Below are 15,087 nucleotides of genomic sequence, written 5' to 3' on the forward strand. Positions count from 1 at the left end.
AATTTTTAAATTGCCGTGAAACAATCAAGAGTGAAACCTTCAGTCTCAACTATAAATGCGGCTAGGTTGCTCAGGCTTCAACTTGACATGGCAAGGGCATATCAGCTCTTCATCCCTCCCTTTGTTAAACAACAGCATTGTTGAAGGTTTTTTAAGTTATAGAATGTCAATTTCTCATTATTTGTGTTCGAAATGCTCTCAACGCATCAAACTCGATCTAAATTTTCTAGGGGAGACCCCCGTCGTTATTTGTGCCTGGCTGATCACTTGCCTGAAAGTCAATGACATCGCCCCCCCTAACGTGAATACCTGGATCCGCCCCTGAAAAGGACTCGCTTTTTGAAATTTTTTATGAAAACAATGCCGGAAAAATCAAACCAAAAATCATTTGACTTTGATTGTAACATTGATATAATCCACTGAAAGTTGAAAATGCTTAATAACATGAAAGGAAGCTACGGTACGCATATATCCAGACAAAAATTTGGTGAAAAATGGTAGATAGTTCAAAGGTGTTTTTTTTTTCAATAAAAAGCATAAAACTAATAACTTAATTGGTGAATTTTGTAATTTTTTTCAGTAGCCTTGTAATTGCCCTCGGCCTTGATTGTGACGTTGCGATTCTACGTAAACTGCGATAACGATTGATAGACCTAATAGCAACAATCACTAACTTATTACAATTCTTAGGCCAGCGATCAAGTAGTTGAAAGCAACAGTTAGCAATAGGCTACCAACTGCGGTCTAGGTTACTATAGAAAATTTGGTAGATTTAGAAATCTTCATTGTAAAAACAGGTAAATTTTCTGATTTCTTGTAAAAATTTCTAGCTCGCTCGCACCACCCCCTGTTTCTATTAGGCTATAACTACTGATGGCATTAGCAAACCTCGGCAACTGGCCAAGCGTCAAAAGCCTCTACAAGTGCAGTGACGTTCGGTGGCTTAAACCGTTGGGAAAGCAACTTGGAAATATGCTGCAGCAAGGTAGTAGGCACGAAGGGCGTAACCGTCGGGTGAAGCCTGAAGGCGTGTTGCCGAAGGCAACACTTCCAGCGGGGGGTCTGGGGGGCCGCCCCCAGAAATTTTTGAAAAACACTTCCAATTTGGTGCGCTCTGAGAGCATTTCCAAAACAAATCAAAAATAAAAATCTGTCAAATTGTGCTTCGCCTATGTCGTGATCATACATCCATTTAATGTTTAGAAGTCATGAACAATCTTAATTTTAACGTTGCAGGACCAAAATCCTGTGTTAGACATGGAATAATAGTTGTCTAAATGTTTAATTCGTCATGAATGTTCATTCTGAGATATTCAGTTAAGCCTACACTACAAAAACTAACACTTAGGCCTAAACATTACAACCGCAAGCAATTTGTACAAAAAGCTGGATAAGTTTGCCTCCTGCGTATAGAAGCTCAAACTAAATATTGCACCCGCACCTGAACGTTCATTGGCGAAGTAACGTTACATCAACGCTGTAAAAAGGGCAAAGGCATGACTATGAAAGCTAGTACGGTAGGCTAAAGCAGTGATGAGCAACCTTTTTGTGACTGTGGATCATAAATTTTTTTTAGAAATCTCTGTGGACCATAGCCTTTTTTGTACGGTATATCAGATTTATAATTGTGGCTTAAGTTTAGAAAAACAACATATTTATAAGTAGGCTAATAAATTTAACCAAATATTTATCAGTAACAATTGACCAAATATCATAAAATTTTATGTCAGTGACTGCCTTGTTCTTGATGTTTGTCACACATTAAGTCATAATTACACGTAAAAGTTTGATTCAATCTTAATCTTACTGTACCACGCTTATTAATATGAAGTCGGTTTCTTTTTCTACAAAAAATGTCATTAATAACAGAAAATCCAGCCTCAACTAGCCATGTTGTTGGAAAGGATATGATGAAAGATTGTACAATTTCGTAAATCTGTGGATTGGAGTTCATTATTTCAGTAGTAGGCTATAACCAAAGACACCTTCCCATTTAATTTTTGTAATAAGCTGAACATTTTCTTTAATTAATGTCTAACAGCTCTTCACATATTTTTGGATCAATATTTTCATTTGGTTTGAAGTTTGGTTCAAAGTTCACTAAGCCAGATTTTCTTCCTTGTGTTGTCAGATTAAGTTGATTGATAGCTTCGAAAATATAACTAAGATGAATATTTATGGAAATAACTTTACCGAAAGTGTGTGTGTCTTGAATTATTTTATCCGTGGACCACCGAAAATTCTCTGTGGACCACTTGTGGTCCACCTGGACCACGTTGCTCTTCACTGGGCTAAAGTACATGGCGAGGAGACATCAAAAAACAGCAACAAGCTTTTTGGCATTAAGATGCTGTGCGTGTACCGTGACTAGAGACCATTCTGACGAGTTAGTCTAGTCGCTCTAGCGAATGTACGCATTGACGTCACTGGGAAAGCACAACTAACCTACCATAACCATAACACATCTGATTGGCTAAGCAGCTGGTGACGTTTTGCAAAACGAGTGAGGATTGGATAAAACGAAGGCGTTTTTTGACATTTTTGAATCTGGGAAAGCAACTTTGATAGTTGCTTACCTGGAGCCTCAGTAATAGACCTTTCCCGCAGACAACCAATGAAGCGTGACGTTGAAAACAAACCACTTCAATAACTGAAATCGTAGCAGTGAAGCACAGTTTTTGAACGTTTTGATCGAACCATCGCTCATTTTAATCGTACATTTTGTACTAAAAGTACTTTTTTGACTGAGTATTACATTTAAGTTATTTATTTTCAGAAAAAAATTGAATTTACTACAGGACCTTAGCCCATGGGCCTAACTACCGCCGGCATAGCGCTATAGCCTACTACACGGGACCACTAAACGAAAGGACCTCGCATTGATAAATTTTATTTCAAAACTATTTGAGTTAACAACTAAAGTAGGTAGCCTAAACGTGTTATCATTTCATTTAGGACCTACATTTATGTTTTTTTCGTGCAGCATTTCCGTTTATTAATTGACTTTTTTTGTCCTAGCTTAGACAGCATAGGCCTATGTAACTTATTTTTGGCAATTATTACTTTCTGTCGAAATAGGATTAATCACATCACAAGTTTGCAACACACACGCATTCATTTTAAATTGGACTACAGCGCAAGTGGAATTCCCAATACCATACTTTTTGGTTAGGCTAATACAATTTTATTAAATTATTAGCCTTGTTGTCTAAAATTTTAGTAAACTTTTTAACATTATAAAACTCTAATTAAGTAGGCTACAAACAATTTATAGTAACGGAGCAACTGCATGGTTGAGTGGTGAGAACGTTTGCGCGACGTTCGCAAAGGACGTCGGTTCGACACCGCTCCAGAGTTTGCGGATCCCTGTTGCGACTGTGTCTCGGCAAAGACACTTAAATAAATGTCATGCTAAAATAAGGATAGCAGCTGACTCGACAACTAGGCTATATATCTCTTTGTTGCTTCTTATTGTGTTGCATTTGTGATCGCAGTGAAGGCTACGTAGGTACTCTATATGTTGTTGCAATGGGAGCAACAAAACATCATTAGGCTAGCCTATTAGGCTACCGGACTTCATGTCAACTTTACTGGGTGTCTGATATGAAACTGGGTAGGCTAAACAAACAAATAATTGAAATCTTCTGTGGTCGGAAAAAAAGATTAAAAGGTAGCTTCGATTTCATATCTAAAGTAGCCTAATCACCAAACTTCTGCGGAAATCCAGTTTTTATTGGATGAGTTTGGGCAAATGCTAAGTGTGTGCCCTTACGTCTTCATCAATAGGTTGACCCGTTGGGCAATTGAGCCAAAAAGCGACCAAAACAAGATATAAGCTTATAGTAACAATAAATGTTTGTCAACAGCTGATTGTAGCAAGAATTGACAGCAATAGACACCGGTGTTTCTGGTCTGCAGCTCGTACGAGCTTTATTACATAGTGTAGGCTATGTCATTTCTACCTTCTATAATTGCCTAAGCACAGAAACAAATTAAGGCCTCATAATTGGATCGGAGCCCCAACTGACGAAGTTAGGCTACGGCCTTAATTGAATGGCAGTCCAGCTTATTAAGCCTACTTCAGTTGATTCATATTCAGTGCAAGTAGGCCATAAGTGATAGGCTGCATTGCGTTCACAAGTAAAGAAGCAAAAAGGCTACAAACTGAAACCCACTTAGCCTACTTATTGTAGCAAATAAGACAATAAATCTCGCTTATTATTATAAAGACTTAGAGAGAGAGAGAGAGAGAGAGATATTGTTTATTTGCCTTTCTAATACGACTCGATATAAAGAAACACAATTACATACAAATCAAAATATGGCAATAGAAAGGTCTGGCAGCACCGAACAACCTTGCGGTTAACCAGTCAAGGTGCTGCCTGTCATCAGTCATCTTACATTGCAGCATCAGACATTATAACTGTATCAATAAAATATAATGATGGATGGAACAGTAGCTTCGAAATCGAATTGAATTGAATATATACTTAGCTAAAGCAGAAAGAAATTTTCAGTCTATCAGAATTGCAGACCAACAGCGTTTTGCTTAGAGATTAACACACTACCGTACCAGCAGTTCCTTCAAGCGCCATAGCTTATGCGCATTTACTAGAGCCCATTAAATAAGTGGCTTATTATTGTATAACTTGGCTTGTTTTTCATATAAAAGTAACTTGAATAAAATTTAACAGTCCATGTTTTTACGAAGATTCTACTAACTACGCAACAAGTTATCAAGCATTCACAAGCAATCTGGTGTTTGCCAATGAAGCAGCCAACGTGATTGTTTTCAACGTCACGCTTCATTGCACAGAGCTGCGGGAAAGGTCTATTGTTTCTGACAGAAGCGTTTGCGTCAATTGGCATTTATAGGCAAGACATGCGGTTTGGTGAGGACTTAGACTACTCACAAGCGTTACGAGTAATTCTAGTCACGAATACAGTAATTTTCAAGTTAAAATAGACGTGATAAAAATAATAAGAAGTTAAACCTAGAATTCAGTCATTATATTTTGCATAGTTTTTGCTAAGGTAAGCACTGCTTTCCTTGCTTTCCCTCACCGATCGTCACTGCAAGTAGGCTATGTGAAACTACCAGGAATAATCTATCAAGGCTTTGTCAGTCCGAGGATAAAAATTCAAAACCAATTAGGAACGCATGCTTTGGGCAATGAATTCAAGGAATAGTAGCTAACTCAAATTATAAGTCCCTCTAAAACCAAGATAGGCTACTAGGCCTTCCGTACAGGCTATCACCACATTACCACAACGCTGCTCATTCCTCCAATTTGCATAAATTTTCACGGGGCGTTGTTAGTGTTATTGGTTTGGTTTGTTTTTGTTGAGTTTATCATTAACAAACAAATGTGTAGGCCAATAAAAAATGTTAAATTTTGATTTCTTGGTTTTGGTGTGATTGCATTACGAAAGTTGGCAGCACCCAGTGAGTTCTTTTTTGCTCTACAAAATTTACCATCTATTGAAAAGTTCCTTCTGTTGGGGATGATGTTGCAGATGACCCTAAATTTAATTGTAGTTTGGAGCACAACTTTTCAAAAATTACATTTACAACATTACAGAACAACAAAAAGTCTCGATCACATAAAAATGTGTAATTTAATTACATTCGGTTGCAATTGTAATTGATCCAATTCTGGTCTCAACACATTCCTTGCAAAACGCCAATTTAGGTAAAAAAATCTTGTTAACGCAAATAGATATTGTTGTTTTGTACAATTATAGTTTCTCCGTGTTGTCATGAAATTATTTTTTACATTTTTCGATGTTTGATAATTAACTTTTTTAATTAACTTTTTTAACTTTTTTAATTTCCTTTTGTTAGTTTTGTTACTGTATTTCTTTTTCTCAATATCATTTCTTTTGCATTCTGACAAAGAAAAATAAATTGAATTGAATTGAATTGAACTGAAAGTATAAAGCTTGGAAACACTTTTTTCAACTTTTCGTGGCAAAGTTTGGCGTAACACCGCGTTTTGGCGTTTCTTGCTTTGTGTGTGGCTCTGTGTTCATACTTTGTATTTTTTTAAATTATAAGAGCTCTTTCACGAGGGAAATCATACTTAGGAATCCTGCCCTATTTGATGAAAAGTTGTAAGTTACCGCTTTATGGGCTATTTGTAATCACTCATAATGAAAACTAGTCAAGAAGTAAAGTCATTTTCTTTTTATGGCATATCTGAAAACAAAAAGACTGCAAAGCGTTATGTCACTCCAGCTGAACGCAAAACTCTTCGTGCAAAGGGAGAACTGATTGGCCTAGAAATAAAAAAGTATTTAAAGGAAAGTCAAAACTCGACAAACAACAGACCCAAGAAAATCAATGCCAGTGCTATTTCATGCTCAGTTGTAACCGCTCCCAAAATATCAAATGCTGTGAAAAGAAAAAGCCTTGTCAAAAGAAAAAATGTTGATACAAAAAATTCATCCCCAACTATAAACTGGGCTCCTTTGTCATTGGGCAAGCGTCATTCACTTTCAAATTTTTCTTGGAGAAACTTAAAAATGCCAAGTCCAAGCGATGCTGACATTAAAAAAAAAGAAAGTGTGTCTGAAAACAGAACTAAAAAGATTCGAGAATTTAGCAAAGAAAATGCACCTCTTTTGACTGATGAATGTCAGGATATAGAAGCACTAAATGCCAAAACGTTACTAGATGAAGGAAAGGTTCCTCATTGCGTGAAAGAGCTTAAATATGATCAGTGTAGAGTTTCTTTAATGAGAGTTCAATCTCCTTTGGAAAGTTTATCTATTTCTTTGGATTCAAGTGCACCAGATGATGACAAACCAGATGTAAAACTTTATCCATTATTTTATCCAAAAAATTCAGTAACATCGTCATCACCTTCCGTGAAATCAAAAAATTGTCAAACTTTAAATGAAAATCATGCCACTGTTTCTCCAGAGGCATTGAGTGTGTCGCTGCCTAGCACACCAAAAATGAGACGTGCTGCTTCTCCTCATACAAGTGCAAGAAATCAACAAATGGTTATTGATGCTGGTCAAAAAAAGTTTGGAGCGACTCAGTGTAATGTGTGTGGAATGGTTTATACGGTAAACCATCCATCTGATCAACAACACCATTCTGTTTACCATAAGCGGTTTTTGGCTTGTGTTAAATTTGTGGGCTGGAAAAGAGAGAATGAGATTGCAAGTTTTGTGGATGGCAGAATCTTGAAGGTGCTCCCTAATGATCCAAAATATGCTCTCAAGAAAGTCAATGAGATCAGATCCTTAATTGATATTGATCTAGGTTTTGACCAAACAAAAACTTCTTCAAAAAAGTTATCAAAAGTTACCTATTTGTTTATTTCAAATGATAATCAAATTGCTGGTTGTCTTGTAGCTGAGCCTATTACACACGCTTATCGTCTTTTGCCTACTAGTGAATGCATGTCAGTAGCTGCATGTTCTCTTCAGTCAGAACAAGTGTCATGTGGAGTATCTCGAATATGGACTTATTTTCCGTATCGACGTTCTAAAATTGCCACTCGTCTTTTGGATGCTTTAAGGAACACGTATGTAATGGGATGTCAATTGGAAACAAATCAAATTGCATTTTCCGATCCCACACCAGATGGAATTCGCTTTGCTTCGTGCTACTGCCAAACACATGAATTCTTGACTTATAATTTGCATCACTAATTTCTCTTTTACCTGGATTGCAGATAAAAAAATTGTAGGCAGTGGCTATTTGACCGGCGGCGGTCTTTGAATCTGAAACACTATTTGACCGGTCATGACGTCACTATGCAATCACCTTTTTTCTTTTTTCTCTTTCAAAGCAAAAGACGAGAAGCGCGTATATGAGTTCTAAATCCAACCATGTTTTTCAACTCGTTACGTGGCGCGTGCGATACGTCGCCGGCTCCTATTCTAGAGGGACTGAGTTCGATACTACCCGGAAGCATTTCTTTTTTTTATTTATTTTTTTTTTAACTAAATTTTGACCCTAAGTGCATTTTTGTAGTCAATTTTTAATTTGAGTTGTCTACAGCTTATTTTCATAGGTCTTTTCAAATGTGAGTAATAAAGTTAGAGTTTTTTTAATTTGCTGGAATTTGAGAATTTCTCTGGGTAATTTTCCGTTTGTGGCCATGCTAACTATAGCCTACTACATAATTTTTCATTCAGGCACGTTTTAAACCTTTCAAGGTTTTGCCACCTTTTCCCGTTCATTAACGTGCTGGTAGGTCTATATCAATTTTTGTAGTTAGTATATTTTTCGTCCCGCACGCGTTGATGACGAAAAATAAAATGATTGATTGATTGATGTGACCGTGTTTGCCGAACGAAGCATTACATTTTTGCTCTCAACAAGTTAGTTATATACAATGCTTCTTTTAAAAAAATGGTAATGGTACATGTAAATGTAATGCAACTCAAATTAAAAATTGACTACAAAAATGCACTTCGGGTCAAAATTTAGTTAAAAAAAAAGAAGGCTTCCGGGTAGTATCGAACTCAGTCCCTCTAGAATAGGAGCCGGCGAAGTATCGCACGCGCCACGTATGGAGTTGAATAAAATGGTCGGATTTAGAACTTATATATGCGCTTCTCGTCTTTTGCTTTAAAAGAGAAAAAGAAAAAAAGTGACTGTATAAATGACGTATGACGGTCAAATAGTGTTTCAGATTCAAAAACCGTCGCCGGTTAAATAGCCACTGCCAAAATTGTATGATAATGTGTGTATTGCTTTGAAGTTTTCTAAACGTTTGTTTTCTGTTGATGTGGTTTTGCTTAGTTTTATTGGAGATATAAATAGCACATCAAGAAATTACATGATATCCTAACATATTCTTTACTTGATGTGAATTATTCTGGTAGTTATAATATATACCGCATTTCAGCTCATTTTTCAAAAGTATGTTTCAAACAGTTTTGTCAGTAATGTAAGCTATTCAAAGGGAATTATTCTAAAGCAAACTACTATTTTGTTTTCTGCTTCAATTTCATTTTTGATCTTCTGCATTCATAAGCAAATCAAGTCAAATTATGTATGATCATCTTGCATTTGTGTATTTGCAACGTGAGTTAAGTTTGTAACTGCAACTCTAAGTAGTAAGTACCAATATGGGCCCGACTTGTGTTAATGAGAGAATTTACTTTTTAGGTGTGCCTAGCTTAATAACATCAGCACTATGGTTTTATTTGAATAACTGCATTTTTAACACTGCTTTATTGTGTATATATATATTGGTTTAGCAATATTTTCTCTTCGTTCAAGTCGATTTTCGCTTGTAAATCATTGCTTCTTTAACTAAAATATAGACACTGCTCAACTTGCAGTTAGGTTATTGGAAATATCCTCTATTGTGATGTCCACTGCTGCTGCTTGAGTGCTTGGTATGCCATCACTTCAAATACAATTGTGCTACTTGTAGTAAAGATAAGTTTTCATTTTACTATTAAATACTTAAACTTTTTAATGTTTGACCCATGGCTACCTAGAGATATGGCCTGATTTGTTACATTCTGTAGACTTTTGCTTGTGTGTTGCCAACTTTTGGTAACTCTTTGATTAAGATGTACTACAAGTAATTTTTCAACCATCTTTTTTTAATGCCTTTTCCAAGTGACAAATTGGGTTTTAACATCACCAGACTTTGAAAAACAATGTTCGGTTTTGCTGGCAAATATTTTTTTATTTTTTGTTGGCAAATAAATAAAAATATGCAAAAACACAAACACAAATAATTCACACAACAAAGATGACAGTAGAAGACCAAATAGTTATCAAAGTCAGCTGCCACCCAAACATCTTAACAAAATACCAAACCTTAGGAACATTAATAATAATATCGGTAGATAACACGGTTAATAGGCTACATCATATCGATACTTAGCATAATTCATAACAGGGAAAAAAACACAATTTGGTATAGAAAATTTCAGTCAGACAGTTAGCTTACTTTTTCTCAATTTATTCTGCTTCACCAAGGCAGCAAAATCTTTTTATATCATCAAAGTTTGCAAAAAGTAAAAAAAATTAAGTCAGATACCATAATATAGCAGTAGTCAAAATGTGAGAAATCGGGCCGCACCTCTTCACAACAATGTTGACTTTGTTTGTTTATCATGGAAGGACTTGTGAAATGAAAGATTGTTATCTCAATATTGTGAAAAGTTTTTCAATTCTGGCTTGTTTCATCCCATTGTTCAGTTTTATAATTGTTTTTTTTGTGTTTCTTTTTCAGAATATACATTTTGTTTAAAAATGGTTGTGACTGAGACAAAAACGACAAAGAAGCGCAAGAAAAGGCTGAATAAGAACAAAAAGAAGAATTGGAACAAATGTGACATTTCAGAAATAGAAGATGCTCTTGACAAGGAAAGATTGGAACTTAGAACTGGTGGATTAGTAAAAGCAAAAACTAATTCTGAGTTATTTACCATTGAAAATGAATCAGCTGAAATCAAACCAACATTGAAGCGAAAAAAAGAAAAGCGTTTGATGGTGGACAAAATTCTTGTGCCTGATCCCAGTGCCATAAAGCCTCCATGTAATCGCAATGCTGCAAAACTGAGAAGAAAAGCCAATAATGAACTCTTTCTTCAAAAAATTGGAAAGCCAATCAAACAAAAGTCACTGTCTTCTTTTAAGACCATCGTTCAATCAAAGAAACGAAACAAAAATTACGATATTTGGTCCAAGGATGTAAATAACCTAAAAACAGATATTTTTAAACTAAAAAAAATTGTTCAACACACAGACACAGTTACTCACAGAAGCCAACGGACACGACCAAAACATCTAGAGAAAAAATCTCCATTTGATTACCAACCAGTTGAAGTTGCTCACCCTGGTGCTTCCTATAATCCAACGCTTGATGATCATCAAGATTTGTTGTTAAAAGAACATAATCGTGAAACTATCAAAGTGAAAATTGCAGAGAGAATTGAAAGAGCCATTTCTACAGACCCAAGTCAAATTGCCACCCCAGAAACCAACAAGGCTGAATTAGAAGAAGGATTATTTGAATCAGATGGAAGTGAAACGGAAGAAGACATTGCTTATGAGACAGTGATCAAACAAGAACCGATTATAAGAGAAAAAAAGTCCACCAAAATTCGAAGAAGAGAAAAAAAGCAGATTCAACAAGTTTTCAGTAAGAAAGCTAGAAAATTGTTCAATATAAGAAGTAACGAAGTGTATCGTATAAAGCAAATTAAACAAGAAATTGAACTCAAGGAAAAGCAACAAGCTGAAAAAAGAGCAGTTAAAGCTAGGAGAGTTGTCAGACCGGTTTTATCATCTACAAAATATGAAGAACCAGATCATGATCTCCAGCTTAGCAGTGAACTGCAAGGGTCTTTGCGTAAGCTGAAACCAGAAGGAGACATTATGGTTGATCGGTACAAAAGTTTGCAGAGGCGATGTATCATTGAACCTCGAGCAAAGGCTAAACGACAAAAAAGAAAAAAACAGAAATGGATTGAAAAACGTGCATTTAGGGAAATTGAAATATAAAATTATCATTTTCAAAAATTGGAAAATGCCTTAATAGTTAATATGCTTTTGAATTAAATTAATATTTCTTAATGTTTTGGTATTTCTACATCACAACTTTGAGTATTTAGTGAAGAGGACATTTTTTAAACTTCTCACAGGAATTGTGTCTGCATCAGCTTTCAGTAACCAGGAATTGTAAATTTTCCCCAAGGCAGTAATGATAGGCCAACTGGTGTTGTGGTTGGTTGATTTACATTTTTTGTACAAATTCTAATTGAAGATCGTGTATAAAAATTCTCTGGTCACATATTATGTTTTGGTCTTCAACTTTGTAGTGTAGCATACTATTGAAACAGAAATTGGTATTGCTTAATGGGGTACCGTAGCCAAATTATCATTGCCGCTTTTACATCGTTTTAACGTTGCTAAACGTTCAAATAACCTTTAACCCCCTAACTCTTAACCCCTAACCCTTAACCTCCTAACCCTTAACCCCCTAACCCTTAACCCCCTAACTCCAACCCTAACCCCTAACCCTAAAACGGCAATGATAATTAGACTACGGGACCCGATAATTAAAAAATCGCCGAATAGGGAACTTGCCGAAAAGGGCTAGCTCGCCAAATAGGCCACTCGCCGAAACCGGCCATTCCGTGCTTAATGACATGCAATAAGCTTGATATCACTTGGATGGAACTACAGTATTTTTCAAACTTCAGCTCACAAGTTATGTTCTCCTGAAATAGTCAATAAAGTTAATAATAATTTCAAAAACTTTAATTGTAACTACCCTTGGAATGGCCTATGGTAGGCTATTTTGGTGCAGTCCATTTGAAAATAATGTTTTTGGAAATGACTTTTTTTGAAGATGGTAGTTTTCCTGTGAACATTATATAAAATCTCATAATAATAATAATGGTGTTGCAAGCACAGTAGTGCTTTTTCACCTTCATGATAACTTACATGGCAAGCTTTTGTCAGCTTTTATTGGGAAAAATTGCATTGAGGTACACCGTTCCAATGTTTAATTTGGCATACCCATTGAGATCAAATGGACTATTCTGCTGTACATTAGCTGTTATCTTGCAATTTTGCAAATAATTCTATTGTCTTCACTATATAGGTTAGATAAGTAACTAAAGAGCCTTTATGTCATAGACCTCACACCATAGGTAGTACCCTCAATGACCCTCATCAATATCATGGTGTATCATTTCGCCCAGATGTCGTGTACCGTCAATATCATATGTTCATTCACAACAGGCAACCTAATTAGCTAAGTCAGCACTTACTACCATTTTGCTGCAGTACAAACATGCTAGATATGTGTCATTTAATTAAAGGGAAAAATATAGTCAATATATCATCAATTGATTTTGTCTGTACAAAACTAGCATAAATGCGTTTAATCATGATTTTGCGTTAGTTTTAATATGCCCCATTGGGCATTGCTTTCAGTATGAACCTAGCCAGCAAATTAACCCTTGTTACATGGATTCAACGTCAGCAGCAGTTCAATCAAAGTGAAAAGGACTAATTTTTTGGCTGAGGACCGTATTCATCTGTATTGCTGTGAATCTCATGTGATAATGCTTGTTTAAGTATTTGAACAAAAATAAAATTTCATGGTTGAAATATTTACTGCTAAATACCGACTAATGCGTGTGTTTGTTTCAGATCTTTTTCTGTGCTGAAAATGGCACTCCGTAAGTTACGTTTACAAGTTCTCATAGTTATTGCAATTTTGATTACATTTTTTGTATTGTATAGAAAGATGTTGTGGAAAGAGGACACTTTACATGCAGAAAGTCGTTTAGAAGATGCACCAAACAGAAAACATGACAATTTGCCAATCTCTATCAACAATGATATTATTGCAAATGTTCCCAGGCCAAACATTAAGGAACCAAAAGATTCATCTCTCTATCACAGAGCTTTAGAAATAAACTCTGCACAGAAAATGCACAATATTTATCAGCATGGTCATCACACAACAGACACCACTATTTTGTTGGTGCAAGTGCATGATCGTGTGCAGTTCTTCAAAGAGTTTATCAATTCATTGAAGAATGTTAAAGACATTGAAAAAGCCACACTCGTAATCAGTATGGATAAATTTGTTCCAGAAATAGAACAAGTGATTTCTGGGATAACATTTTGTCGATACATGACCATATTTTTTCCCTTTTCAATGCAACTATTTCCTGATTCCTTTCCTGGTCATGACCCAAACGATTGTGTGAGAGATATGCCGAGATCAGAAGCGCTAGCGAAAAAATGCAACAACGCTGAGTTTCCAGATAAGTTTGGTCATTATCGAGAAGTAAAATATGTCCAAATAAAGCACCACTGGCTTTGGAAACTTCACATGGTGTATAGCGGCGTTAAAGCTTTTTCAGGTAATCAAGCCCCTGTTATCTTATTAGAAGAAGATTACTATCTTGCTCCAGATATTTTGCATTGCTCAAAATTAGCCATTGACTTGATGCATCGCAAATGTTCTCGGTGTAGCCTTATCAGCCTTGGCAATTACGAGAAAGAGCAAAACCATTTAACTAATGAAGATGTAGAATTCCAACCTTGGTCTAGTACTAAAGCAAATATAGGCATGGTTATCACTAGAGAGTTTTATGAACAAATATCTGATCTCACCAACGACATCTGTGAGTTTGACGACTACAACTGGGATTGGTCACTTCAAGCAGCCATGAGGAAGGTTATGTCTGATAAGGCATACACTCTTCAGTTCAAATTTACACGCGTCTTCCATCTTGGTTCCTGCGACGGTTTACATGCAAAGAAAAAGTGCGAACTAAGCGACCAATTACAATCTGTCAAGGCGAAATTACAAAATAGCAAGATGTTTCCAGCTAATTTACGTGTTGCTAGGGATAACCCAGCACTTGTTGTATCACCTCGTCCGAACGGAGGCTGGGGTGACTTGCGAGATCAACTTTTATGCAAACAATATAAATCCTTGTGTCAATCGCTAATCGCATAATTTTAAATTATAGCAAAGTTTTTGAGTTATGATATTTTTCATTCATTTGAGACCGCAATGTATTTTGCACATCTCTTTTTCCTAAAGAAAGACATGGACGTGTTTGTGAAAGATGCAAGGCGAACATGTAGTGTTGATGTGGTACGGTAAAAATGTTTATGCGGTTATTTTGATGTATTCAAAAGTGTATTAATCAGGTTAACTATAGTTGCATATATAGAAAGTGTGATGTTGAGCTAATCTTATGAAATAGTGATCTGGCAATCACAAGGTATTACATAGTCATTTTGCCCATCTACTTTTGTGCTTTTGTTACATGATTGTTTTGTTTTTCAAAGATTTGCTGGATACCTCATTCAGTGTTCTCACAACAGTTATTAATTTTGAAAGGGTAATATAAAACCTAATTTTTTTTCATCTATTTATGATCTGTATTGCAGCTTAAACGAAACGATTCATTTAGACTTTCGTCATTTCCATTCTCGTTATACCCTAACAGCAAATCAGTCGTTTTTACATAGATTCAACGACGTTGAATCAATGTAAAAAACGTATGATCTGCTGTCTGGGTAGCAGTCATTACCCATCCTTGAACCTATGTGCAATAACCACC

At 35.8% G+C, this 15,087-nt stretch overlaps 3 protein-coding genes across 3 annotated transcripts; all 3 read left to right on the forward strand.

The window, feature by feature from the left end:
* Window positions 1-6,028: 6,028 nt before the first annotated feature.
* On the forward strand, window positions 6,029-10,213 carry LOC145772876 (N-acetyltransferase ESCO1-like). Its single transcript, XM_082584760.1, has one exon. The coding sequence runs from the start codon at window positions 6,154-6,156 to the stop codon at window positions 7,663-7,665; it is 1,512 nt and encodes a 503-aa protein (XP_082440886.1). The 5' UTR covers window positions 6,029-6,153; the 3' UTR covers window positions 7,666-10,213.
* An 8-nt stretch (window positions 10,214-10,221) lies between these two features.
* Window positions 10,222-13,151, forward strand: LOC145772878 (ribosome biogenesis protein NOP53-like). The gene has a single exon (XM_082584762.1). The coding sequence runs from the start codon at window positions 10,238-10,240 to the stop codon at window positions 11,489-11,491; it is 1,254 nt and encodes a 417-aa protein (XP_082440888.1). The 5' UTR covers window positions 10,222-10,237; the 3' UTR covers window positions 11,492-13,151.
* A 5-nt stretch (window positions 13,152-13,156) lies between these two features.
* Window positions 13,157-14,621, forward strand: LOC145772877 (alpha-1,6-mannosyl-glycoprotein 2-beta-N-acetylglucosaminyltransferase-like). The gene has a single exon (XM_082584761.1). The coding sequence runs from the start codon at window positions 13,170-13,172 to the stop codon at window positions 14,472-14,474; it is 1,305 nt and encodes a 434-aa protein (XP_082440887.1). The 5' UTR covers window positions 13,157-13,169; the 3' UTR covers window positions 14,475-14,621.
* Window positions 14,622-15,087: the final 466 nt, after the last annotated feature.

Source organism: Aplidium turbinatum, chromosome 6 (genome assembly GCF_918807975.1).
Source record: "Aplidium turbinatum chromosome 6, kaAplTurb1.1, whole genome shotgun sequence".
NCBI classification, from domain to species: domain Eukaryota; kingdom Metazoa; phylum Chordata; class Ascidiacea; order Aplousobranchia; family Polyclinidae; genus Aplidium; species Aplidium turbinatum.

Excerpts from the sequence above, each read along its gene's own strand:
- LOC145772876 (XM_082584760.1), top strand. The coding sequence starts at position 6,154 with ATGAAAACTAGTCAAGAAGTAAAGTCATTTTCTTTTTATGGCATATCT.
- LOC145772878 (XM_082584762.1), top strand. The coding sequence starts at position 10,238 with ATGGTTGTGACTGAGACAAAAACGACAAAGAAGCGCAAGAAAAGGCTG.
- LOC145772877 (XM_082584761.1), top strand. The coding sequence starts at position 13,170 with ATGGCACTCCGTAAGTTACGTTTACAAGTTCTCATAGTTATTGCAATT.